General features: G+C 46.5%; 1 protein-coding gene across 6 annotated transcripts; it reads left to right on the top strand.

The window, feature by feature from the left end:
• Positions 1 to 44: 44 nt before the first annotated feature.
• Positions 45 to 27,425, top strand: TAF1 (TATA-box binding protein associated factor 1). Of its 6 annotated transcripts, XM_042478089.1 has the most exons (42): positions 45 to 255; positions 1,302 to 1,419; positions 2,387 to 2,503; positions 3,849 to 3,965; positions 5,639 to 5,874; positions 6,995 to 7,213; positions 7,409 to 7,609; positions 7,742 to 7,937; positions 8,032 to 8,148; positions 8,423 to 8,590; positions 9,394 to 9,521; positions 9,631 to 9,738; positions 10,095 to 10,268; positions 10,481 to 10,654; positions 10,742 to 10,846; positions 11,182 to 11,382; positions 11,892 to 12,033; positions 12,234 to 12,364; positions 12,502 to 12,582; positions 12,685 to 12,834; positions 13,495 to 13,563; positions 13,889 to 14,011; positions 14,118 to 14,293; positions 14,577 to 14,839; positions 15,337 to 15,550; positions 15,744 to 15,909; positions 16,108 to 16,319; positions 16,835 to 16,943; positions 17,419 to 17,517; positions 18,296 to 18,473; positions 19,103 to 19,170; positions 19,511 to 19,633; positions 19,746 to 19,838; positions 20,178 to 20,262; positions 20,869 to 20,936; positions 21,038 to 21,154; positions 22,380 to 22,505; positions 23,963 to 24,061; positions 24,300 to 24,450; positions 25,854 to 26,031; positions 26,890 to 27,133; positions 27,165 to 27,425. In XM_042478089.1, the coding sequence occupies exons 1-41, from the start codon at positions 97 to 99 to the stop codon at positions 27,119 to 27,121; spliced, it is 5,991 nt and encodes a 1,996-aa protein (XP_042334023.1). In that variant the 5' UTR covers positions 45 to 96; the 3' UTR covers positions 27,122 to 27,133; positions 27,165 to 27,425. The 6 variants fall into 6 exon arrangements, with proteins under 6 accessions (XP_042334023.1, XP_042334024.1, XP_042334021.1 ...); XM_042478090.1 differs by having other exon boundaries at positions 13,892 to 14,011; positions 26,890 to 27,425; XM_042478087.1 differs by having other exon boundaries at positions 26,890 to 27,425.
• The last annotated feature ends 346 nt before the right edge of the window (positions 27,426 to 27,771 follow it).

Below are 27,771 nucleotides of genomic sequence, written 5' to 3'. Positions count from 1 at the left end.
GGGCCGCGGGGTCTGCTTCCGCTTCCGGCGTAAACACGGAAGCGTCGGCGCCTGCGCTGTGAGGCGAGGCCTAGCGGAGCCTGAGCAGCAGCGGCGATGTCGGAGTCGGAGAGCGGCGAGGAGGAGGAGGAAGAAGAGGAGGAGGAGGAGGAGGGCTGCGATGGTGGCCGGGCCTTGCCCTTCTCCTTGGCCGGCTTCCTCTTCGGGAACATCAACGAAGAGGGGCAGCTGGAGGGCGAGGGGCTGCTCGACCAGGTCAGGATGGCTGGAAGGATCAGCCCGCCTTGAGAGCGACTCGGCCGCCCTGGCTCATTGCTAGGGACCCTGGGAGTTGTAGTTTGTTGCGGCGCCAGAGCGCTCTCTGGCAGAGAAGGCTCCGTGCCTCACAGGACTGCGCTTCCCAGGATTCCCCAGCACTCAGGCAGCGCAGTTAAAGCGGCCCCAAAGCGGGTTATTTCTCTAGTGCGTTTTAGAGCTTATTTGCCTGAGAAGGAGGCAGTCTCTTCCTTCGTTCTCTCTCAGACAACGCTGGGGAGTTGCAATTGCTACACACACACACAACACACTTGTGTGTGTGTGTGTGTGTGTGTATGTATATATATATATATATATATATAGAGAGAGAGAGAGAGAGAGAGAGATATGAACAATCCCTCCTCAATCCGAAGGGAGAGGCAGGAAAGATAGATAAAATTTTATTGTATTATTTACACACACACACACACACACACACACACATATATATATCCCTCACACATGTATACACACACATATATGTATAAATATATATGCACAAACACATGTGTATACACACACACACACAGATGTATATATAGTATATATGCACACATACACACACACACCACACATTTCTAATGTCATTTTTATTAAAAAACCCACGTACATTAAAAGTCAAGCAACATACACAATAAGGTTGTTGTTGTTGTTGTTGTGTGTGTTCAAGTTACCACAGTGTTTTCTTGGCCCACTTCTTCGGAGGAAGACTTGCGCTTGCCGCTCCTCCAGAGCAACTCTGTCGCCAGCTTTGACCATAGAGTTGCCCTGGAGGACCTAGAGATTCCTAGAGAGAACGCTCCTCTAGGCCTTTGTAGCTCCTGCAGTGCTTTTCTATGGCCAGCGTCTGGCGTTGACCACAGAGTTGCAGTGGAGGGCCTAGAGAGTCCTAGAGAGGTGTTGTTATTTGTGGTTTTCCCACATGTGCCCCTAACCCTAGCGAATATGGAGGGATGTGTGTAACGATGATGATGATGATAATAATAATACGAGTGTATCCTCTCCAGGAATCCAAGAAGCATTTGGCCGGACTCGGGGCGCTGGGCCTGGGGAGCCTCATCACCGAAATCACAGCCAGCGAAGACGATGCTTCTGAGGCAGATGGAGCCCAGATGGATGAGGAAGGTGAGAGACTCTTGCATGGGTATCAAAAATGGCTCCAGTCCGTCGGATCCATTTGTTTGTGCATGCTTGCTTTGCCTCTCCCCATTCTGGACTGGAAATTAAAACATGGATTTCGTGACAAGTCAAATAACTATGCCTATACCCCAATAACAGTCTTCTAGAACATGGCCACATAGCCTGAAAACCCCACAAAAAACTATGGGTGCCGGCCATGGAAGTCTTTGACTCCCCAGTATGAGTTTAGTGACTAGAGGTCCAAAACACATTGCAGAAATAACCCAGTTTGAGACCGCTTTAACTGCCCTGGCTTAGTGCTAGGGAATTCTGGGATTTGTCTTCGAGAGATGTTAAGCTTTCTTTGTCAGAGTGATGCCACAACAAACTACAATTCCCAGGATTCCATAGTACTGAGCCAGGACAGTTAAAGGTGTCCCATGATGGATTATTTCTGCAGCGTGTTTTGCACCAAGCATGGGCCGCTCCAAAGAGGAGAGGCCTAGATTTCACTTCTTCTAGAGCTCCTGTTTCCCAGTCATGGAGAAAACACATCAGAGTCCTCAGATAAATATGTTTTTCCCCTTCAGTTTGCTGCACCTAATGCTAAAAGCAGAGTCTATGAGGAAGTACTGTATCTGGTACAAACTAAGCCCCTTCTTGGGCAGATTTATAAACCTTCTCTTTCCCGATTGCCATCTGTGTGTAAGGAGACTGTGGCAGAAGAAACAGAGAAGCCTCAGCCTTGCTACTGAAGCCCATGCTCATTCAAAATAACCAAACTTCGAGTGCCTAGTTTTGCTCTGTCCTCCTTTCTTCCAGCTTCTGCAGTGAACAAGACACTTGTGGAATCTGTACTCCAGTTTGGGGGTCCTTAACAAAGGAGTGGAAAGATGGTGGGACAGGGAAGGTGTTAGTCGATCAGTTCTTTCCATGTGACTGGGATTTGTCTTCCATTTTCTCCCTGCCTCAGGCTGGGTTAAGAGCACCGAAGACGCTGTGGATTATTCGGATATTAATGAGGTGGCTGAAGACGAGAGCCGCAGGTACCGTCAGGCAATGGGCAGCCTCCAGCCAGCTCAGAAGACAGGTAACCAGTGTCCGATGCTTCCTTCTCTCCCCTTTGGTATACTGGAAGTTACTGACGCCTGTCTGATCTTTTTGCTAGTTGACACCTGGCTTGGGGACTTCTCCCTTTTCTCCTTCACTTTGTAATTGTTTGTGTGTTCACAAGTATTCGTAGGTTGAAATCTGAGAATTTCAAACTAGTGTCTATTGATAGTGCTTTATAAAAAACACACACACAAAGACATACATATAAATAATTCACAAAAATAAAGCACAGTGTTTAGTAGATCAGACTAAAGGGAAGATTTACAGCATTCTGGGCTCTTAAGTTTGGCTTTGCATCAAGTTTAAACACTGATCATTGAAAGAGCCAGGTTTTGCACGGCAGCCTTTGTTACTCCTTTACATGTTAGTCCACCTCTCTCATCTTCACTTGAGGAGCTGATCATGGGGAAGACTGCATCAGTCTGGTGTCTTCGCCCTCCATCTTCCCATTCCTCTGCCTGGTGTCTCAGTTTTGTAAGCATTGTCATAGGGAAAGAGGGGAAAGGTGGTTTAAAAGGGCAAAGCAATGCCTTAGGTCCTTTGGCCTCTTCTCCTTGCACCCCTTGATTGCAAATAGGGCTCAGGAGGTAACTGCTTGAAAGACTGCCCTGTCTTGCTTGGACATGACTGAACTCCTTGTTCTTCATCTGATGTTAAGCTAGAGTGAAGGAGCTTTTTCAGGACGAATCCCTTTCCAGAGAAGCTCACTCAATGGCCAGCATGAGGTCCCCAGAATGCTTGACAAATGCTCCTTTTCGTTTTGCTTTGTCCTCGCCTTTAGCATTTGTACCATAACAGATTATAGCTCTGGTGGATTTTATTGATTTTTATAATGGCTGTTTCTCTCCTACCTTTCTTCTTGTTTACATACTTTATTTTAAAGAATGTTTCTTTAAATTACGACTGTGCAGTACAAGTCGGCATCTCATAAGGAACAAAAGGTCTATTCATGTGTCCTAAATAACAAGGCAACTAAAACAAAGCGCGAGAGGTTTGGGTCTTAGCCAGGCATTTATCAAAGGATCCAGTATAGAAGCAGCGCTTTTTAAAAAAAAAATGCTATTAATTTTTAATGTTTTTCTTTACTGGTTGTAAACTTCTCTTTATGTTAAAGGGAAATGTAAACAATAAGTAAATGAAATAAATACATAAAGGGCTGTGGGGGGGGGGAAATCGGGGGGGGGATGTGAGCTGTTTTGGAGGCAGAATAGTGCTCTGGTCAACTTGGAATGCTTCTGCTTGCGGATTCTGACAAGGACAATGGGTCAACGCGGTGACCTAACGGAAGGGCTGACCAGTGAGTTCCCTGCTTTATTCCTCAGATGACGATGATGACTACGATGCCGATTCTGAAGACATTGATTCCAAGCTGATGCCTCCTCCTCCTCCGCCTCCAGGGCCAGTGAAGAAGGAAGATGAAAAGGAAGCCGCTTCTTTGGGTATGTCTGGACCCCGGAGGAGCCTCTGAGCCCTGGAGCACCAGCTGGTTGTGCACTTCTAGGGAGGCTGCGGCAGAGAGGGACCCATTTGGTTAAACCCTTTGTGGCTTTTAAAAATGATAAGTGCTTTGAAGGAAGTCCTTTGACCTGGATTTTGACACTCAGTTACTAGGTGCTGCTCTGGCAGAGAGGGCTGTAGGCCAAAGTGGAAGGAACATGTCACTGCCAGAGCAAAGAGTTTGCTTGTGAATGTAGAAAATGTCACACTTGATAAATAAAAATATAATCTAGTCCAAATTTAGGGTAGCTGTGGCCCTTCAGGTTTTCTTGGGACTGCCATCTGCCGCATCCAGTCAAGAGTGATGCGAATTGGAGTCTAACCACCCATAGAAGGCCATAGGTTCTTCACCCCTTATCTGGTTCAACATTTTGTCCCCAAATGCAGCTGGCCAGATGTTCACTGAGGAGGAAGGAAGAACTCAAGGAAACTGTTTCTGCTTCTGGAAGTTCCATTTTGTTAAAGGCCCCACTAACTGGACTGTCTTCCACAGTTATGTCCAGTTCTTGCTTACTTGTTCTTGAAATTTCTAGTCCCTCTTATCTCGAGGGCAGTGACCTGATACTAGTGGAAAACATTTTTTTTAAATCTCTGAAGTTGCTTTTAAGTCTTTTTTTATCTGTTTGCAATTCTGAAAGCTAGATTGTCATGCTGCATTTCAGTATTGTACATAAATAAATAAGCACACACACGCACACAGATAAATAAACTGGGAGAACTGTGTTGATCCATGCTGCTGTCATGTCCAGGCTTGGTTACTGAAATGTTCTGTACATGGGCTGTGCAAAATGTTGTTATGCTGTGGCACTTCTTTAGCCTGTTTTGTGCCAGCTGTGCTGCCTTTCAGCTCCCTTCCAGGCTGAATTCAAGTTGCTGCTTTTAATCTCTAAAGGTTAAAAAGGTGGCCTTCCATATATTGTCAGGTTGCACCTCCCAGCAGCCCGGTCTAGCATGGCCAGTGATGAGGAATGCAGGGATTTACAGTCCAGCAACGTCTGGAGGACCACACAATTCCCACTGCTGCTTTAAAACCATAAGGAGGGCCTCAGCCCACGTTTGTCCGCTTGCAGATGAGGTCCAACTGGTCCCCCTTTTTGTCTGCTTCTTCCTGATTATGGGAGGTTGAGGGTTGGTCTTTTTCAGCAGGGCTCCCCAGTGTGAGAACTTCCTCTTAGATGAGGTTAGTAATTCGCCCGTCTTTTCAGAAGCCCTGTAAAATCTTCCTGTTTCTCAAGCTTCCACGAAGACTGAGATTTTCTGTGGTTTGTTCGGATGAAATGTCATTTTAAAATAAATCGTACATACTTTTTGTTTCACTAGCAAGTTTTCACCCCCACAAGCTTTGTGAAAAAGAGTGCACTAGTGCTTCTGTCCCCAAATAATGGAGGAATTCACCTGAGAGAATTTGGCCTATTGAGAATTTAAAACATTGTGAATGCAGCACCCAGCTGGGTTGAGGATTCTCTTGGCTTCTCCTTCTCTCTCTCCCCACTTAAATGTAAACCTTTTCAAGATGCTGCATTTCTTTCCCAAAAGCCCAGAGTGCTTTGCTCATGTCCCACTGAGGTGAGAGGCGAGGGGCGTCCTTTAGGCTGAGAGTCTTGCTCTCTTCCAGGCTCTGAAGATGGCGACGGCATCATTCTGCCCTCCATCATTGCTCCTTCTACCACAGAGAAGATGGATTCCAGCAGCTCTTCAGATTCCGAATCAGAGATGGGGTCCCAGGACTCGAGGAAGGCAGAGTCCAAGGAAGGCAAGCTCACGCTGCCCTTGGCGGGGATCATGCAGCGAGATACCACCAAGCCACTGCCGAGTGTCACGGAGCTCTTTCCTGAATTCCGTCCAGGCAAGGTAGGGCTCGCAGGTGAAGCCTGTTGGAGCAGGTCTGGGCCTTGTGTCGAACGGTTGTGCTGGATGCTGTACCCAATGCTTTGGCTGGCAAAGCCCTACGATGTGTCCATGCCCCAGTTCCCCCTTGCTCCCTTGACTTGTTATGGGGCTTTGCTCTAGGCTGCAGAGGACAACCTATACTAGGGTGCCAGGGGTTGGTTTTTGCTCCTGTAATGCCCTTCTGGGTGTCTCAGGTATGTTGGAAATGATGTGACATGACCAACGCTGCCATTTCTTGGTATTTTGGGATTTTTAAAGATTTCTGGGGTCCTGGGTCTTTGGGTTGGGCAGGTACTTGAAAATGCCATACTTGTCAGAATTTTGGCCTGGACTATTTACTTTTAACAAATTATGAGCTGGGGGGGGGGTCTTTCTAATAAAGATGTAAAATGTCGAAGTCATGAGAAGAAAATTTCCTCTTTTTTTTCTGGGGAGAAAACTCATTTTTTTAAAATGCATTAGGTATAACCTGACTTGGCACTGAAGTGTCACATTTGGTACATTAAAAGTATATACAGTTGCCCTTCCATATTCGCTAGGGTTAGGGGAACAAGACCCCTGTGAATATGGAAAAACCGCAAATAACAAAAACACTGTTTTTACCTGAGAGGATACCTCTCTGGGATTCTCTAGGTCCTCCAGTGCGACTCAGTGATCAATGTCCAACATACACTGACCATAGAATGGCACTGGAGTAGCTACAAATGGTTTTTAGTGCAACTTTTAGTTAAAGTTGACCACAGAGTTGCACTGGAGGACCTAGACAGTCCTAGAGAGAACATGTTAATGAAATACGTGAATAATCAAACCCGCAAATATCAAAGCCGCAAATATGGAGGGATGACTCTGTGTGTGTGTGTGTGTGTGTGTGTGTATGTGTGTGTATGTCTTCTTGCAGAAAACTGCTTTTTTTTCTCCCCCCCCCCCGGAAAAAAAATGGTGAACAACTCAAAAATGGTGGGTGCCCAATGTGCTGTCCACCATAACGACAACTCCCATAAATAATGGGGATGATGTCTGAGAATTGCAGCTGCCATCCTTCCTCTCCCATCAGTCCTCTTCTCCCTCCTTTTCCCCCAAGGTGCTCCGATTCCTGCGCCTCTTTGGCCCTGGGAAGAATGTCCCGTCGGTTTGGCGAAGTGCCCGCCGGAAGCGCAAGAAGAAACACCGGGAATCATTTCCGGAAGTGCAAGTCCAGGAGGGAGAAACGGTGCCCGAGGCTGGCACAGAAGGGAAATCCCCTTGGGTTTATGAATATGCCCCACCGCCTCCTCCGGAGCAGTGTCTTTCTGACGATGAGGTGGGTTGGGACTGAAGAGGAGAATGGTGATATTTGGAGTTGCTACGCGGCTACAGATTGTGGGTGGGACCTGGGGTTGCAAAATTGGCCCATCTCTCTACTAGTATGATGATTTAAAGTGGATCTGCGGAGCCAGACGCTCCAGAACACACACCCTTATCTCTTTGGACCTTCTGGCTCCCTCTCCCCCTCCAGATCACCATGATGGCCCCTGTGGAGTCCAAGTTCTCCCAGTCGACAGGAGATGCAGACAAAGTGGCAGACACCCGGCCCAAGGTGGCTGAGTGGCGCTATGGGCCTGCTCAGCTCTGGTATGACATGCTGGGTATCCCTGAAGACGGCAGTGGCTTTGACTACGGGTTCAAGCTGAAAGATCCAAAAGAGGACAAAGAGGAGGTGAGTCGAGACATGGAGCCCCAGATAGGAGCCACTCTTCTTTCTCCTTAGGTGGGAAGAAGAGGAAGGACTGGGGCTGCTGATGTCGTGAGAATATCTATTTTATCTGTCTATCCTTTCTTCCCTTTGCAGAGTACTGAGGCTGAGAAGGATGAGCTGCTGGCTGATGAACACTTCCTTATGGTCACCCAGCTGCAGTGGGAAGATGACGTGATCTGGAACGGAGAGGACATCAAGCACAAAGGGACCAAAACACAGCGGGCTAGTTTGGCAGGTTGGCTGCCCTCCAGCATGACCCGGAATGCCATGGCCTACAACGCCCAGCAAGGTAGGCCGGCTCTATTCTCCCTGGATGACTCTTTGCTGCATTTAAGGGTAGCAGCTACCCAGTCCGTTCATTGTTTTCTCACTTCCATCATCAGGGCTGAACCGCAGTGGATCTCTGCTCAACTTGCCCGTTCCTCTGGTGCAGAAGCCCAACATGGCAGGAGTTCTGGGCCTTGCCAAGGGAAAGGAGAAGCAGCTCCAAGACCAGCAAGGTGAGGAGGAGGAGTGGTCTGAATATTCTTTGCCTATGAAAACCTTAAGATATTCATGGGGTCAACATAAGAGGGCAATGTGCACACGTTGGCATAACTTTTGCCATTTCTCAAGAGTGGTACAATACCATGCTAGCCTTGGGACTTGTCTCTCTTCTGGAAAATCTTTAGGATGTTCTGTCTTTTTGTGTGGGTGAGATGCATGGATGGGAATTTAGTTCTATCACCAAACTTTGCAGCCTTTGGTGAATGTGCCTTTCTTCCATCACTGCAGCATCCCTGGATGAAGACAAGCCATGGTTCTCCATTTTCCCCATTGACAACGAAGAGCTGGTCTACGGCCGTTGGGAGGACAACATAATCTGGGACGATGAGGCGATGGAGTCTGTTTTGGCCCCACCGGTCTTGACCCTGGACCCAAATGATGAAAATATCATCCTGGGTAAGTCTGTAAATTGGCTGCCTTTTCTCCTTGCCTGGCTGGTGTTGAACAAATGAGGAGGGCATCTTGTGCATGCCTTCTAGATTTCCTACTATAGCTGAAGAAAGCGTTCTTTTTAATGGCGCCTTCTCCATGGCTGAAGGACCTGTTCTTTGGGTTCCAGGAGATAACTGTCCTGAATTCCTTCAAGGCATTGTGGGAGCTGTATCTATGTGAAAGGCCTGGGGTCTCTAGTAGAATCCTCAGTACTCTTAGAAAAATGCACTTGACAAGGTTCTTTTGAAGAAGCCATAACTGGTCTCTCCCCCACCCATATTTAAATGTAGGGACTTAAGGTAAATGATCATTTAAGGGAGCCAGTGGGGTGGAAGAGCATGGTGGCCTTGGGTTGAATTCTTCCTTCCTAGTCTGAACCTCTGCCCTTCCCCTTTCCCCATGTTAATATCATTTGCAGGCTTCCTTGTTTTGTACAGATTTTCCCCCACCCTAAAATGCAATTCTCTTAAGGCTTAGTTACTGGCAGAAAGAGCTTTAAGCTGTTTTTCCCCATCTATTCCAGACCTTTTATATTTGGCTGAAAGAGGGTTCTTATGTCTTGTATTGTGTCCAGGTATGGGAACTGTGTGGCCCTCCAGACACTGTTGGACTGCAGCTCCCATCATTCCACACCAGTGACTGTGGCTGCTGGAAGCTCAACGCCTGGAAGGCCACAGAGTTCCCACCAATGCTGTGTGTAGTTTCTGGGGCGAAAGGGATAACTCAGGTCCGCATTCCAAGTGCTTTTCTCATGTGTGCCATTCTAGAAATTCCTGATGAGAAGGAAGAGATGACCTTAAACTCTCCTTGCAAGGAGAACAAGAAGGAGTCTTCCCTAAAGAAGAGCCGTATCCTCTTGGGCAAAACGGGGGTCATCAAGGAAGAGCCTCAGCAGGTTTGTGGGTGAGAGTGAGGGGGAGCGTGGCTCTTTTCTCTGTGTGAGAGAAGGGCAAATGGAAGGAAGGACAAACTCTGACTGATGCTTTCCTCTGGTCCACATCTAGAATATGTCCCAGCCAGAAGTGAAGGACCCCTGGAACCTCTCCAATGATGAGTTTTATTATCCCAAGCAGCAGGGCCTTCGCGGGACCTTTGGAGGCAACATCATCCAGGTTAGGATTGGCGTGTGTGTGTGTGTGTGAGGACTCTGCAAAAATGTGATTGGATACAGAATTGTATCTGAAGACAGTGTGCCTATGGAAAACCCCTAGCTATACACGGTGTTACTTATTCACGGTAGGTCAGGGTTTCATATGTGGGAGCAAGATGACCTAGCCTTCAATAAAATGCTTGCAGGACCTGTATGTAGGGTTTTGAGGTGTTTGGCTTCCAGTGGGCCTATCCCTTTCTGTTACAATCCCAGGTTCTTTATTGATGCTTGGATATGGCATGGAACCTGATTTTGTTTTTCTTTCTTTGTGCTGACATAGAACATCTTTCTCTCCCTCTTTGTTTTGTCTTGGTGCAGCACTCGATCCCAGCCGTTGAGCTCCGCCAGCCTTTCTTCCCCACCCACATGGGACCCATGAAGCTGCGCCAGTTCCACCGGCCACCTTTGAAGAAATACTCCTTTGGGGCCTTGTCCCATTCAGGCCCTCATTCTGTGCAGCCGCTGCTGAAGCAGATCAAGAAGAAAGCCAAGGTAAAGCCTACCCACCCTCATTGCCTGTTAATGCCCCACAGTTTGTCCATCCCACATTTCACTCACTTTGCTCTTGATTGTTCCTGCCTTGAGGGTTTCCAACATCAAACATTCAATAGGGAAGAGGGATTTGTGCTGCTGCTACTGGTGCTGTGTGTGTTTCTGTCTGCCTTTGGTCCCCTGATGCCTTCTCCTCCTTGTGCTTTGCTCAGATGCGAGAACAGGAGCGGCAGGCCTCTGGTGGTGGGGAGATGTTCTTCATGCGCACCTCGCAGGATCTTACTGGCAAGGATGGCGATCTCATTCTGGCAGAGTACAGTGAGGAAAACGCCCCCTTAATGATGCAAGTGGGGATGGCAACCAAGATCAAGAACTACTACAAGCGGGTGAGTGCGCTTCTTTGGCTGCTGGTGCTGAGCTCCTGTAAACTGAGTCTACCTTATGACCTGACCTCTCTCTCTTGCTCCTGGCAGAAACCGGGCAAGGATCCGGGTGCTCCTGACTGTAAATATGGAGAGACCGTATACTGCCACACCTCCCCCTTCTTGGGATCCCTTCACCCAGGCCAGCTGCTCCAGGTGAGATGGCTTGTCTTTTGCTATCTTGGAGGTGGGTCACGGTTGGATTTTGTGTGCTTTTGGGTGGGGAGAGGAAATGAGCCTAGATCTTCCTGAAAGACAAAAAGCCACAGACCTGTGAATCGCCATTCCTTCCAGTTGGAAAGTGACTCACTGTGGGGTAGAAATATCTGAGGGTTCATGTTCAGATTTAAAGGAGGCTGCTTTACACCTCATCTCTTTTGTTTTTGGTGAGAACCCTGAGGCACTTGTAATGTCAACTCTGGCCTGCAAGTTTATTCAGGATCCTTCTTTTTGTCTTGCATTTAATTAAAATGGTTCCCTCTTTTTGTCAGGCATTTGAAAACAATCTCTTCCGGGCTCCGATCTATCTTCACAAGATGCCTGAGACAGACTTCCTGATCCTCCGCACACGGCAAGGGTACTACATCCGGGAGCTGGTGGACATCTTTGTCGTTGGACAAGAGTGCCCTCTCTTTGAAGTTCCTGGGCCCAACTCCAAACGGGCCAATACACACATCCGAGACTTCCTGCAGGTTTGTCCGGGAGGGATTGCAGACGGTATCATTGCTGCTGCAAGATGGCAAGGAAGGTCAGGATTATTTTTAGCAAGTAGCTTCCCACAGACTTGCAATTAGTGTTGTTTTTCTGGACTGCCTAGGCACTGGCTAGAGGGGGACGCTGGCAAACATGTTGTATGGTAGTTTGCATGGTGACCACTGAGAGAGGTCAGTAGAAAATTTGCAGTTTGGTGTCATCAATATGCTGATGATACTCAAACTTTCCACATGATTCCAGGGAAGCTGTCTTAATACGGAACCAATGTCTATTGTCAGTAATGGACTGGATGAGGACAATTGAAACTCTATACAGACAAGACTGACTAGGTCTTTTGGTTTGCTGTGTGGAGGTGGGACGTTCATCCCAATGACACATGACCCCCACATAGTTACTCACCTCTTGGCCAGGGCACTCACAAGTCCCTTCTGTCCATGTGTTTCTAAGCTGCTTGCATTTCAGGTTGTTTCTTTGTTTACCTTACCAGGTCTTCATATACCGCCTCTTCTGGAAAAGCAGAGATCGTCCCCGGAGGATACGCATGGAGGACATTAAGAAAGCATTTCCTTCCCACTCGGAGAGCAGCATTCGGAAGCGACTAAAATTGTGCGCAGACTTCAAGCGCACTGGTAGGCAAAAGTATCATCTCCAGCCATGTTCAGGTGGCTGCCATCTTCTTGGGAAGGGATTGCAGTTCAGTGGGAGAATTCCCAGCATCACTCCTTACTGCTGCAGATTATAAAAGGATCAGGTAACAGTTACCTGCTTCAACTGTGCATGCTGTTGACTCTTCCCTGGCAATCTCAATTGTGGCTGTCATTGGTTTCAGGGATGGACTCCAACTGGTGGGTTCTGAAGCCAGACTTCCGGCTCCCAACTGAAGAGGAGATTCGAGCGATGGTATCCCCAGAGCAGTGTTGTGCCTACTACAGCATGATCTCTGCTGAGCAGCGCTTGAAGGTGAGACTGTCTCTTCTGTGGCCTTTGCTACTCCTGAATCTTGCCATTTATTTCAGTATAAGCTCTTGTTGCTGAAGTAAAACTGATTAGTTTTGAATGCGATGTAAGACTTCTTTTCTCTTTTTTTCTTCTCTCAGGATGCAGGTTATGGGGAGAAGTCCTTCTTTGCCCCAGAAGAAGAAAATGAGGAAGACTTCCAAATGAAAATAGATGATGAGGTGAGGCCCCCGCTGTGCAAGGCAGGGCTTGGGCAAAGGTTTTGATGAGGACAATCTTTGCGTTGAGGTGTAATAATGGCTGTCTCTCTTGCCACCTCCTAGGTGCGCACAGCTCCCTGGAACACCACACGGGCCTTCATTGCAGCCATGAAGGGGAAATGCCTCCTTGAAGTGACTGGTGTGGCAGACCCCACAGGCTGTGGGGAAGGATTCTCGTATGTTAAGATCCCAAACAAACCAACACAGCAGAAGGTAGGACAGTGAGCCATGTTATGGAAAGGTTTAGGGTGGCGTGTGGGACAAGAAAACCACCCTGATGCCCAGTCCCATCACCTTTACAGGCAAGGCTTATGGGGAGGTGAGAGAGGGCCTTTTTGGTGGCTGCCTTCCTTCAGAGACTAGAATAACCCCCCCCATACACACAGACTTTGCTGCCCCTCCTTTGTCAATTAAGCAGAGACTGCTTTAAGAAATTCCCACAGGCTTTTGAGAACTGAAAGCCTTTTTAAGAAAGGGCTTTAAAGAAGGTTTTAGCTATGTTGATTTTAAATGGGTTTTTCTTATTTTTACTTGTATATTTTTAACCCATTTTAACATCATTGATAGTGTAGTTCCATTTTAATATTGATTATTTTTAATTTTCAACTGTATATTTTTTTTAAATCTATCAGCCGTGGGGTATAACCATAGTAGTACCAGAATCAGAGGTATTTCTAGTAACAGCAGCCACTCCCACAATAATAGGATCAGGTCTGCCATAGTAGCTAAGTAGTGTCAAGTATTTCCTTGTCTTGTCCTGGGGTAGGCAATAATGGAAGGCTAGGAGGTTGCATTAGCCCCTTCCCCCCAAACCTTGGAGGGATGCAACCCCTTGTACCCACCCTACAAAACATCTATTTTTCCCCTTCCCAGACACCCTCTAGGAAGCATGGAGGCATTTTTGTCCATGTTTCTAGTCCCCCGCGGCCACTTCCTGAAAAAGTAAGTGGAAGTCACTTCCTGTTGCAAAATTAAAGTCTCTCTGGGCCTAAGATGGCCTGGACCATTGGGAGCCCCAAGCAAGGCCCTTGAGGGACCACATGTGGCCCACAGGCCAGCCCTTGCCCACTCCTGTTTCATCAGTTGGTGACAAGAGGAGGCAGAAAGCAGTCCCCCCTGTAGAGCCACTCCTGGGGGTTTGGACCCACTGGGGATGCCACTATAGGCTTTCACAGAGTTTCTCCTCACAGTTTTTACCCAGGGGTGGGGTGGGGGCAGCCACTGCAGGAAGCTGTGAGGGGCAAAAGGAGTCTTGCTCTTCCTCCAGCAGGATGATAGGGAGCCCCAGCCGGTGAAGAAGACGGTGACGGGGACAGACGCAGATCTCCGGCGCCTGTCTCTCAAAAACGCAAAGCAGCTTCTGCGCAAGTTTGGCGTTCCGGAAGAGGAGGTGAGCTGCGGAAAGGGGAGCCTATCTAGTCGTTCTCTCCTAGGCGTTGCCTCCTGCTAGTGCCTCCCCAGCAGCCTTCTTCAGTCAGCCATTCTCTCCCCCTCAGATCAAGAAACTCTCCCGCTGGGAGGTGATTGACGTTGTGCGCACCATGTCCACGGAGCAGGCTCGTTCAGGCGAGGGCCCCATGAGCAAATTTGCTCGTGGCTCTCGCTTCTCTGTCGCAGAGCATCAGGAGAGGTACAAAGAGGAGTGCCAGCGCATCTTTGACCTGCAAAACAAGTGAGTCCTTTTTTGGCCCTGAGAATGATGATTGTGGTTAGGAACTTGATTGGATCATTCTTTTTCATACACATGTTTTTCATTTTCGTTTGGTTCAGTAGGAATCCAGATCTAGATAAAAATGGTCTCTGTCTCTGGATGTGGAAGTATCAGTAGGACTTGGTGGTTGTGATTCTGTAAAAGCCAATGGAGACATGTCTACATCCTCCCATTTGTAGCTGCAGGCCTTTGGAATGTGGGCCTCAAGGACAGACTTTACTATGGTGGTTTTCTGCCCTTCCAGGGTCCTGGAGTCCACAGAGATCTTGTCCACAGACACGGACAGCAGCTCTGCTGAGGACAGCGACTTTGAGGAGATGGGGAAGAACATTGAGAACATGCTTCAGAACAAGAAGACCAGCTCCCAACTGTCCAGGGAGAGGGAGGAGCAGGAGCGGAAGGAGCTGCAAAGGATGCTCATGGGGGAGGACTGTGGCAATGACAAGGAGAGGATGAAGAAGGACAAGAGGGACAAGAAAGGGCTGCGTGAGTGCTGGGCAGTGCAAGGTGGGCATGGAAAAGATGGCAGGAGAGAGGGCAGCTCTGGTATCCAGTGGTATCCTAGTTGAGATGAGCCCTTCTGGATCATCAGACCAGTCTGACTCTCATCTGGTCCCACATCAGGCTTTCCACAGTGGTCCATGGGATGTATCCAGGAAGGCCTCAGGCAGATACTTGGTACTTAGTGGCATTCAGCTTCTGAATATGGAGACTGCATAGATCTCTGCTGGTTAATAGCCATTGACAGACGAGGTATAACTAGCAGACAATGAGGAGGAATTCTATAAACAAGCTTTAGAAGTTGCAGGGGAAGCAACCTGAAATGTGGGTGAGAAGGGCCGGTGGGCTTGAGAGGTGTGGGAAAGGGGCTGTGTGCCATTGTCTCCAAGAATGCAAGGGAGGTAGTATTTCTCTGTCTCAGTTTTGCCTGGAGAGCCCAGTTGGGAGGAGGCTTTGCGGCTGGCTCCCTGCCTGGCCTCATCAGCTACCTTTTGGTCTTGCAGCCTCCACATCCGGAAACCTGGGAGGCTCTCACAAAGATGACGACACTGCCTCGGTTACCAGCCTCAATTCCTCTGCCACTGGGCGCCGCTTGAAAATCTACCGCACCTTTTGTGATGAGGATGGGAAGGAATACGTGAGATGTGAGACAGTCCGCAAGCCAGCAGTCATTGATGCCTACAGCAGAATCCGGACTACCAAGGATGATGAGTTCATGTAAGAAGGACATTCCAGAGAGTGAGGAATGGCACACTGGCAGCTGGGGACCTGGTGTTTTGGCTTATCTCTTGCTTTAAAAAAATCCCCTCCTATCCTGGATGGAAAACAGCCTCAGAGGGGACAAAGACATTATGAAATTGCCTCCGCATTGACTAGAGCTATCAGTTAATGGAAGACTTTTGTGTTCCAGCCGGAAGTTTGCCCTCTTTGATGAACAGCATCGAGAGGAGATGCGGAAGGAGAGGCGCCGGATCCAAGAGCAGCTGAGGCGGCTGAAACGGAACCAAGAGAAGGAGAAGTTGAAAGGCCCGCCCGAAAAGAAGCCCAAGAAAATGAAAGAGCGGCCAGACCTGAAGGTTAGTGGGGATGTTATAAATTAGGCAAGAAAGGAGAAAAGTAGATTTTTTTTCCAGTTAGCATTATTTGTTTAGACAGATTCAGTGGAACTGGCATGGCATCCGGTCTCTGCTCCCACCCGCTTCTCTTTAGCCTAGTCACACTCAGGAGCTGTGCCCTTGTGTGCTGAATCCTTTACACATCTGTTTTTGATGCAGTTGAAGTGTGGTGCCTGCGGTGCCATTGGGCACATGAGGACCAACAAGTTCTGCCCGCTCTACTACCAAACCAACGCGCCTCCCTCCAACCCCGTGGCAATGACAGAGGAGCAAGAGGAGGAGCTGGAGAAGACTGTCATTCCCAATGACAATGAAGAGCTGATCAAAGTGGAGGGGACCAAGATAGTCTTAGGGAAGCAGCTAATTGAGAGGTGAGGAAAGGCAAGGAGGGGCTCAGCGTTGCGCACATCCCAGTAGCTAGAGATGATGGGGCTGTTTCTCCATTGTGAACTTAAAAGGTGTGGAATAGGTGAACCATGGTTTTCTCCTTTAAAACAGGCCCTGTGTTATCCCACAGGTTGGGCTTATTTTTATAAAGTGTTTATTAATCAGCTTTCTATCAAACTGTCTAATGATAAACCAATAGAATTGAAAACCTACAGTAAAGCTGCTGCACTGGATCAATAATCAGGATGGGACCTAAGCACTAGACACAGTATCAGAGTACAACTGTTCATTAGTCAAAAGTATGTCTCAAAAAGAAAGCTTTTCCATGGTGCTGAAAGGTCTTCAGTGAAGGATTTAATGTAATTGTGATTTAATGCATTCTGATTGTCAAAACGAAGGGTGTTGTCTCCAATGATAACTCAGTGTGCCCCAGACTGTGGAGCTTTTTCACAGTAAATGGACTTGATCATTCAATCTTTTATCTCTGCCTGCCTTACAGCGCAGATGAGGTTCGCAGGAAGTCCTTAGTTCTGAAGTTCCCAAAGCAGCAGCTTCCACCAAAAAAGAAACGGCGCGTGGGAACCACTGTGCATTGTGACTACTTAAACGTAAGCCACTGAGTCCCTGTAGGGACTATGCCATCCATCACATTTTTTCAGAATATGTATATTTTATGAATTTATATTGGTTGCTGTATTTGAAACTTATATTTACTGCTACAGTTGCCATTCTGATGGCACTAGATCACTCTTTTTACTTCTATGATATTGTTGTAAAGTCCTTTTTTATATCTTTTGCATTTGATGTGATATTTTGTAATCTTCGAATGGTGTTTCAGTTGTTGTTGATGAATTGGTGCACATCAGTTAGTGCCTAACCTGTAGATAGGAAATAAATTTAAGCCCCAGGAAGAATTAGGACCAGTTGTATGTGGATCAGTAGAAGAAACAGCTGGAAGTCATGCCCTCTCTTAAAGCACAAAGGTTGCAAAGGCAGACTGGAAACTTGGACAGGTTCTTTCCCAAGTTGTCCATAGCATATGAACCAAAGATGTGCATGAATGTCCTCTTGTCTCTCTTTCAGCGACCTCACAAATCCATCCACCGTCGACGCACAGACCCAATGGTAACGCTGTCCTCTGTCCTGGAAGGCATGATCAACGACATGCGAGATCTTCCCAATGTAAGAGCTTCAGGGACTAAGAGGCTTGGTTTCAGTCTTCTAGCCCTGGGTTATGTGGAGGGTAGACACAGATAGACATGGTGTGCATATATCAGGAAGGCTACTTCCTTAAGGAATCTTCATCAAGGCAGGGTGAAGAGGATAACCTCCTCTCCTACTGCAGTCTTGAACCTGACTGCCCCCATGCCTACTATTTGCATTTCTAAAAAAGGTGGATGTATATTTTGGCCTTTAAGGGGACAGTGAGCGAATGTGCATTGGCCACAGCTGGCTTAATATTCGGTCCCTGATTTTCAAGAGAACCACACCACTATATCTCACTCATTCAGGCTATGCTGAAGTCAGTGTAATTGCTGACCCCATTGGGTCACTGCCTGTTTAAGGCAAGAGTGGATAACTTGTGGCCTTCCAGGTATTTTTGGCCTGCAATTCTGTCATTACCTACTCTCTTATTACCATTATTTCAACTCATAACTAGATGTTATGGAGTTACAGGTTGAAAACTCCTGGAGGGTCACAGTTACAACCCCTGGTTTAATGGGAAGCATATAAGTATGTGTATCAAAATGTTTATTAGTTCCAATCCGTAGGTGAAAAAGTTACTTTTTGGGGGGCTATTACTATTTGCAGAATCCTTCAGGCCATGCTAGCTTTTTTTGTGGTCCAAAAAAGTAAGACTTCCAAGCTCTGAGTGACAGCATGATGGTTAAATGGAAACTCAATGATCAGAGATAGTGTGTCGAATGGAAGCGGATCGTAATTCTCTCTTTCCCCCCAGACGTACCCCTTCCACCAGCCTGTTAATGGGAAGGTGGTCAAAGATTATTACAAGATCATCACAAAACCCATGGACCTGCAGACCCTGCGTGAGAACGTCCGTAAGCGCCTCTATCCGTCCCGTGAGGAGTTCCGAGAACATGTGGAGCTGATTGTGAAGAACAGCGCCACGTACAACGGTATTTATAACTGTCCTCCCACCTCTCCCGAGCTCCTGGTTACTAGTGTGAAGTATCCCACCCTTAACAGAGGAACAGTAGTTGCAGCTGTGGGTTAGTGGTCTGATGCTCTTCCAGAGAACCTTGAAGGAAAGAGCAAGTGAGAGGCAGCCATGAATTGTGGTTTTAGAACAGGATGGGAGTTACCTTGCTCTGCAGATGTTGTTGCATTGCAGTGCCCAGCAGCCCCAGCCAGCAGAGCCAGTGGTGAGGAATACTGACAGTCCCAGTCCTAAGAACACCTGGAAGATCTCATCCTTGCCACCCTGCTTTAGACCTGTGTTTCTTATGTTTTGGCCACCCAGACGTTTTGGACTAACTCCCAGAAAGTTCAGTCAGTATGGCAAACGGTCAAAGGTCTCTGGGAGTATATCCTCTCCAGACCACTGCAGTTGTTTTATAACCTTCCTTACATTGCACAGCAAGACCCTTTCAAGCAGTTCACAAACATGACATTTGAATTGCTTCCATTAATATTTCTAGCAGTAAAAAACCCCACAGGATTCCCAAAGTTAAAGGGATCATGTCAGCTTTGAATGTCTCAGTCATTCCTGTATCCCATAATAAATGCTTTGCTGGTGTATCCGCAGGCCCGAAGCACTCCCTAACCCAGATCTCTCAATTGATGCTGGACCTGTGTGATCAAAGGCTGAAAGAGGCAAGTATCATGCCAGTCTAGGTGTTGACTGATGGATTTTGTTCTTAATAGCTTGGTTTAGTGCTGAACAGAAATCTCATTCACATTTGTGGCAAAGGGATGCTCAACAAAATGGTAGGAAGGTATTGTACTCCACTTACAGTGGTGATAACAACAGAGCATCAAAGCCAGTGGCATACAACTGTTGGATATCGCTGCTTCTAGCCGAATTCTTTCAGCCTTAGATACTGAAGTATACCATTGGCTCTGGCTGTTATAAATGCAGTATACAAGTAACTAGGGGTAGTTTAAGGGAGCTGCTCTTGACTGAGAGCATTTCCGTCGTTTGCTGTCATTTCAGAAGGAAGATAAACTGGCTCGTTTGGAAAAGGCGATTAACCCCCTTCTGGACGACGACGACCAAGTGGCCTTCTCCTTTATCCTGGACAACATTGTCACCCAGAAGATGATGGCCGTTCCAGATGTATGTACAAAAGTATCCTCAGGGTCCCCTGGAAAGCCTTGAGCCCATGATAGGTTTGCTTTGCAAGAGCCGTTTCTTTATTAATCCTTCCTTGTGCTCTCCTTCCCTCCAGTCTTGGCCTTTCCATCATCCTGTAAATAAGAAATTTGTGCCAGATTATTACAAAGTTATTGTCAGCCCAATGGACCTGGAAAGCATCCGCAAGGTATGTACTGGGAAGACTGTTCATTTTGTCTTACATCAGAGATAGGCAACATGCGGCTCATGGGCCACAGGTCAGACCTGAGGCCTGCTTTTTGGCTGATGATCCCCCCCATCAAACCTCCAGTTCCTCCATGTTTTTTTTAATTGGTGTGATTATGGGGCAATTTTTACTCCCAAACCACACATAAAGCCTTCCAAATATGTAAAAAGCATGCAAAAATACATCTTAAGCATCCCAGAACCCTGTACATCTCTCCAAATCACTTCATTTTCCTCTGCAGTCCCTTTCAAAATTATGACAGAAAATGATGACCTTATATTCCAATTTTATTCCTTATAGAATATCTCCAAACATAAATATCAGAACCGAGAGGTCTTTCTGGATGATGTGAACCTGATCCTTGCCAACAGCATCAGATACAATGGTAGGCAATGTTCTTGGTGCCACGCAGCGCTTTTAGTCCATGAGCTTTCCTCCATCTCCAAAGCAGTTAATCCTTTCTTGTGCCAGAGTTACGATGTTAGTGTGTTTGTTTCATTGCTGTTTGTCTAGTCCCTTCTATGAAACCCTCCCTGCCCTCTCTTTAGTTTTCTGGGCCCAGACCTGTCCTTTTGTGGATAGGCTTGGGCAGGAGGGAGGATTGACCATTTTGGCTGCCCAGGAGTTTAAGGATGCTTTGCCTGCTTTTGTAAAATGCGTTGCTAGGGAATAAAGCCTTGTAGGACAAAGGTATTATTCATAGATATTAGGAAATGACCTGGGCAAAGTCTTAAAGTGTTCTGCTTTCGCAGAGGGGGAGGCATGTATCACAAGGGCATGCTCATCCATGGCAGTGAGGAGAGCTCTGCCGTGGTGGTTCTGCTTATCTCTAGGGCTTTATTGAGAGGAATATAAAGGTGTGGATTTCCTGCCCTAGTAAGGAGTTGGGTGGCTTGATTCTTGGGGTACCTTCCACCTGTACAGTTTTATGATTCTGTGAGTCTTGAGGTACCAGCGAGCAGCACTGAGGGAGGTATATGTGTCGTTTCAGGGCCTGACAGCCAATACACCAAAACGGCCCAAGAGATTGTCAACATCTGCTACCAAACACTGGCTGAGGTGAGTGGTCCCTCCACAGTAAATGTTCCCAAGAATTACTTTGGTTTTAAGCAGCTCTGCTGTATATGCTTCTCTCCCTCTCTGCCTTCTTACTTCTTTAGTATGATGAACATTTGACCCAGCTGGAGAGGGACATCTCAACTGCGAAGGAAGCAGCCCTGGAGGAGGCTGACCTCGAGAGTCTCGACCCAATGACCCCCGGTCCCTACACCCCTCAGGTGAGCATCGCCATGCCTTCACCTGAGAGGACACACTGTGACCAGATGCATAAGTTGACTTGTTTGATTGAAGAAAAGTCAATAGTTTCAGTTTTAAAAGACTGGAAACCTTTTACTTACTTTTTATGGGAAGAGCACTGACCGGATTACAATTGGATTTGACAGTTGTTTGGATCCAAATAGTAGAAAAAGTCCTAAGAAATAGTGGTATTAAGGGTTAGGAGGAATTAGGCGATATGGTTGTAAAGGCTGCTGAGAAAAAGTTGGAAGTCATGCTTTACATGGTTTATGTAACTCTGTGTGTGTGTTCTAGATGTAAGGCTGTTGCCTTTTCTCTTCTTTTGTGTATTTTCTTTTCTATTTTGAGTTAACTTTGAAATAAATAAATAGATACGATAAAAAGAAAAAGAAAGGAAGAGGTCTGATTGGGAATGGATCAGCGTCCTGCATTTTCATGCTGCCTCCCTCAGAGACACTGGGGGTTATGCACATTGTTAAGAGGAATACATTTCATGTCTCCCATCAGAAAAATGCTTTTATTTGGGAGTCGAAAGGGGGAGGTGAGGTGACAGACGGCAGGGAGAGAAACACATTTTGCCTGCTTTGGGGCTGTCTATGGCTGTTTAGTGATGAGTAACAAGTACATTGGGGTCTGTGGCTGGAAACAAATGACACACAGAGATCACTATCCCTCCAGTTGTACATGGTAAATCCCTGGCATCTTTTGCCATATAATCCAATGAAGGCATGCAAGCAGTGTGTTCCTGCATGTATGTTGTCCTTTGGTGGAGACCAGAGGTCAGTGGTGTGAGGGAAAATCTCAGGTCCAGTCCCTGGTATTCAGAACTTGAGTTTAGAAAAGTTACATTTTTTGGACTGCAGCTGGAGAATCACCTATAGCCAGTACTCATGCTGGCATGGGTGATTCTGGCCACTGGAGTCCAAGAACAGCAATTCTATGGAATTACTCATATGAAAGGTCAATTAGGTAAAGGGAATGACCTGTTTCTGGCTGAAAACCAGAGATGGCCTCACTCAGAATAGACTCATCTGGGCCAGAGAGACAGATAATTTGCTCCGGTAGAAGGCATCCTTGGCTCTTTGAGCAGCAGCATTTTGTTCTGTTGTGCAGCTCCTGCACTTTTCCTTCTGCTGGGGTGTGATGGATGCTAAACTTGCATTGCTAATGTCCTGTTCTGATTTCCTCCTTTCAAATGTTCCTTAGCCACCAGATTTGTATGACACCAACACCTCTCTCAGCATGTCGCGCGATGCCTCGGTCTATCAAGATGAGAGCAATCTGTCTGCTATGGACACACCAACGACTACCCCTGAGAAGCAAGGGACACAGGTTAGAGCTGTGCTAAAGAAAGGACTGAGATACCTGTTGGGGAAGGTGCAGGGTTAGGAAGAAGGGAGTGTGGGCCTTTTTGAGGGGTAGAGCCTGTGCAGGAACCTGAAGATGGGGCATGGAGCAGTGAAAGAGAAGCCCTTTTGCATTCTTCTTCAGAGGAGGGGAGACAGAGCTCTGTACCAGGAAATGTCTTTTATAGAAGGCCTTGATGTAAAATATACTGGTAACAGTGCACTTTTGTAATCTGTGCTGGAAGTGCATGGGACAATCCCTTTCTTTCAAAAGATCTTTGGAAAGGACTGTGCGTTCCTTTCTTGTTATGAGCATCAATGAAAAGCAGATAATATAAGACCTGGCATAACACACTGTTAATATGGTGGAGAATGGCCTTCTTTCTGTTCAGCTTGCTCTTCCATGAAAATTGGCATCAGGCCCCCGTTGGGCCAAAGAGCCCCTTTGAGAATTTCCAGAGCATCCATGTGCCACGGTAATACCCAAGGTTTACTTCTTTTTTTTGGGTGTGAAAATCTACAAGCCACAGATGTAGAAGATGATATATATTATCACAATGGCTTATCATAATCACATTATTATGTAATGCCTCCATAACAGACAAATGACAATATAGAGGGAGTTTATTGGAGATGATGAATAACAAACCTGCAAGTGTGTGTTGTATAGTTTGATAACTCTTTCTCCTGTGCTGTATTTTACAATGTGTTGAGAAGGAGAAAGTGGGTCTCAGGATGCATAGAGAAAGGTTTTATTCCCAGAAATTGCTCAGTCTCTTTCCTGGAATATAACTTTTTCTACACATCCAGAAACTCAGTCTCTCTCTTATCAGGTTTCATTGGATGTTTCCAGTTTACCCCGCTTTTATAATAATAATAATAATAATTATTATTATTATTATTTTAATGTGTTAGAGAATAAATGCAGTGTGATTTGGAGCAGAAGAGGGTGAGAAAGAGAGGAGGGGAGGCGAATACATAAAATGCCAGTCAGATATTACAAAATAACAGAAGCCTTTTATCAGCCTGCTTTTACTAGTTACCAGAGGATGAGCCCTTGTTCCTGCGCTGGCATTTATAGGAGAGCTGCCATGCTTCTGGATTTGGAGCCCCAATAATGCTGAAAGGGGCTCCTGCCATTCCAGGGAAGCAGTTCTGTCCCTAGAGAGGTAGCTCTGTCCCTAGAGAGGCTGGGCTGAAGGAAGCTTGTTCACAACCTCTTAAGAACCCTTGTGTTGTGGACCTTGCAGAGGAGCATAGAACAGGCATTTCGGTTCAAGAGGAAGGAGATGTCCTGGGCATCCCAGGCACAGGCGGGAAGCGCCACCAATCTGTGCTGGGCTTCCTCCTTTGTGGCCGCCTCTCTGGCCGGCTTAAGGCAGCCTTGGTCTCATGGGTGCCTGTTCCTTCCTCAACGGTGTTGTCTCTGTGTTCCTCACTCAGATGCGGCAGGGCCGAGCTAGGCTGGGCGAGGAAGACTCTGACGTAGATATTGAAGGGTTTGATGAGGATGAGGATGGGAAACCTAAGACTCCAGCCCCAGTGAGTATCTCCGCTCCATCTGTAGTTCATGGGTTGACGTCTGCTTTCGTGGCAGAGACTGGGGCAGTGCAGGGCCCTTTGGAGCGATGTTGGCAGCGGATGCAAGCCAAGCTTGTCCGTGTTCATAGAAAGAGGTGGCATTACTGGTGAATAACGTCAGTGGGCAGAGAGCCATGTTCTTGACACGCCGGGGTTTTCGTGCCTCTTCTTCTTATCCTTGGCCATTCTTCTGTGGCAGGAGGTGGAGGATGGGGACGGAGACCTGGCGGACGAGGAGGAAGGCTCGGCCCAGCAACCTCAGGCCAGCGTTCTTTACGAAGACCTGCTCATGTCGGATGGCGAGGATGACGACGATGGCAGCGACGAGGAAGGTGACAACCCTTTTTCGTGTAAGTGTTTGCTTCTTGACCCGGGGGAGGGAGCGTATCCAGGCAAAAAAGCCCAATTGCCTCAGTCTTGGTGGTATGTCTTGGTCACCAAGAGCATACCGCAGTTCAGAAGGTGATGTTACAGTAATGTAGTTACTGCTGCCACGTTACGTTCCTGGGAACAAGAGGGTTAATGAAGCTACGCTGCCAAAGTAACAATTGGAGCAGGAATGAAGTTATTCAACCAGTGCAACCCACAGTGTTTTCATTACCCTTTAATGGCATTTTAGAGGCATATTGTCAACTTTTTCAAGTTTTGTGCCATATGTTTATTTATTTAGTGCAGTTATATTTCACCTTTCCCCCCAAATGGAATTAATTCTCCTATCAGCACTAAGGCATTTCTATTTGTTTGCTGAAAGGAGCAAAAAGCAGTCAGCAACATATAGTGGGTTATTTATTTTTAAAGCAGTACAACTAGTAGTAAAAATAAGTTACTTTGAGAAGGTAATTTCTCATGTTCTGGGGCTCAGAGCATTAACCTGTTGGCTCCAGGTGGCAAAGGCAAACATTTCCTCCTAAAGGGCAAACTCCATAAAACTGGGCAAGGCAGTGTTTGGTCCTAGGAGGGCTGAGACTGGAACCAGGGCCAATAACTTAAAAGGGGCCGTTAAACTTTGGAGGGCAAACAAGAACAGAGGCTTAATTGCAGGGAAGGCAATGTAATATTGGTTGTGCTACTTTTCCTTATTTCGACAGTAAGACCTGGCTTGATCCTGCCCCACTTCTGCCATCATTCTGGGATAGGAAGGCATTGACATTTCATTTTGAGAAAGGAAAACTTCAGTAATGTTGAGATAATGCTCTGAAGATGCCAAAGCCACAGATGATGGCGAAACATCAGGAATAAACTCTTCTAGAAAATGGCCACATCACCCGAAAACCCCACAAAAAACAATGTTGAGACAAGATTCATAGGAATAAGAGAGAAGAGTTTCCACTTATCAGATCATCAAGTTTACTTATTTGCTTGCTGTAGTATTTCTGTGCTAATCCATAAATGAGGTTCTTTGGAAAGCACACATATCTCTCTCTCTATAACAATGTGCAATGTGGAGAAAAGCTGTTTAGTATGCTTATTTAAAAATGGTTTATCTCCTGCTTTCCTTGTCTCAATATTTTTGCTATGCTTTTGGCAGTTATCTCTGCCAGTCGCGATTATCTTTGATGAAATGCAGAATGCTTTCAAATCCTTTCTATGTGGAACTGTGGCTTGGCCATTCTTTGAAGAATGACAGACTGCTGAAATGCTAACCGTGGAGATGAATATTTTGGGAACTGTCTGCCTTGATGGAGGAGAGAAGGCAGTTGCTTGTAGGAAAGTGTAACTGTCACGACTTAACGCTTCTGGTTGTCTTATCCAGCCATTCAGCTGAGCGAAAGCGGGAGTGATTCGGAAGTGGAGTCCGGTGAAATGAGACCCAAGCAGCCACACGTCCTTCAAGAAAACACACGCATGGGCATGGATAACGAAGAGAGCATGATGTCCTACGAAGGGGCCGGCGGGGAGACATCGCATGCCATGGAGGACAGCAATGCCAGGTAACCAGAGATATGTGTCCTGCTGAAGTCAATGGGGCAGAAGTAGGCAGCCATAGGCCCAGTGGCTGATGCTGGCTCTCTGGGCTTTCCCATAGCCCTGGCCCAGTTGCGCCATTATGTACTGGTTTTCTAGCTTTTGTACTGGCTTTCCTTCCCATTGCAAAAAGTTGGGATGCCTCTCTAATCAATAGTTATTGGTAGTTACTGGTAGTTATTGTTAAGAGGTACACCATTAGGAATGGCGAAATGGAAGGTGTGGAACGAAACAAACAAATTGTAAGATGTTAAAGCTGTATTAACTTAGATTCAGAGTGAAGATGTGAAGGGTCACAATTTTTTCCTACGATAAAAATTAAACTTGACCGATTAAGATAAAGTAAGCGAAGAGTAAGCAGAATATCAGATTCAAATATATGGAAATAACTCTGTAGTTTCAGGAAGCATAGAATGTATGTTTTGTTTGTCCGTAGATGGTTGTTCTAATTAAAAACAGTGTTGATTATTTGACTAATATTCATGTTAATAAGTTAATATCAAGGATAAGATCATGGAGTTTGGTCAGTGATCAATAGGTTTGCATTCTCTACAAGAACTTAGTTAACTGTAGACACAATGGGTGATAATGAATGCTTTGAGAGGTATGTGTGTCTTGTTGTTTGTGTTAATTGGTTTAATAATAAAGATTATTAAAAAAAACAAATTGTGCAGAAATGCACTCAGCAGATGCGCAACTGCATTTGCACGATGGTTCCCAGTTTTGCCTTCCCATTCTGCTGTTTTCTTTCCTGTCTCTAAAACACACACACACATATATACATATACATCTATGCTGAATCATGACGTTCCCTTCTTTTCTAGCTACGGCAGCTACGAGGAACCTGATCCAAAGTCCAACACCAGAGACACTAGTTTCAGTAGCATTGGTGCCTATGAGATTTCTGAGGAGGAGGAGGAAGAGGAAGAAGAGGAGGAGGAGGAACAGCGGTGCGGTCCGAGCGTTTTAAGTCAGGTCCGTCTGTCGGAGGACGAGGAGGACAGCGAGGACTTCCAGTCCATTGGAGGAGATAGCGATTTGGACTCAGATGAGTAAAGCCACATTCCGGACAACTTTGGGGGCCGGTCAGTAGCTTCAGGTGACCAAGACCCTCCTGGACTGGAACGGCCATTTTGCTATTTCTTCTCCACTGAAACGTGGCTTTGGGACCCTCTCTGCTGCTAAGAGGGTCTTGCTCCCTTTTGTATCATGTGTGTATCATGTGAGTTTGCATGCTTTGCTCATGTTTGTACATTGAATAGAGTTACTGTGGATTGAATTTCTTTTCTTTTTTGTCATACGAAAGAGATTATGTTCCAGGTCCCATTTTGCCAGTAAATCCAGTTTGTATGTTTTCCAAGTCGCGTGTCGTCTGTAGATTCGTCCCTGGCGCTGCTGGAAAGGCTGCAGAGTCTGCTGGCCTCTCTCTGTGTTAAACGGCCGCTTGCGCTGCTGGACTAGGAGCTCCAGACTGTTTGCTCCCTCAGGTTTTATCAGGCTTTACAACACAGAAACATGTCTGTGGCATTTAAAAAGAATTGGCAGAGGAACTGGAAGGCTTTGCTGCGGGTCTAAGGACCTCTGCTCAATTTTTACACATGCAAAACATACGTAAACAAAAATATGTTATATATAAAAATATATACATATATGTATATATGTATGCCTGTACACACACACACATACATATGTGTATATATTTTTAT

The sequence above is a fragment of the Sceloporus undulatus genome, chromosome 7, assembly GCF_019175285.1.
Source record: "Sceloporus undulatus isolate JIND9_A2432 ecotype Alabama chromosome 7, SceUnd_v1.1, whole genome shotgun sequence".
In the NCBI taxonomy this organism is placed as follows: Eukaryota; Metazoa; Chordata; class Lepidosauria; order Squamata; family Phrynosomatidae; genus Sceloporus; species Sceloporus undulatus.
This window is presented reverse-complemented; position numbering and strand designations above follow the sequence as displayed.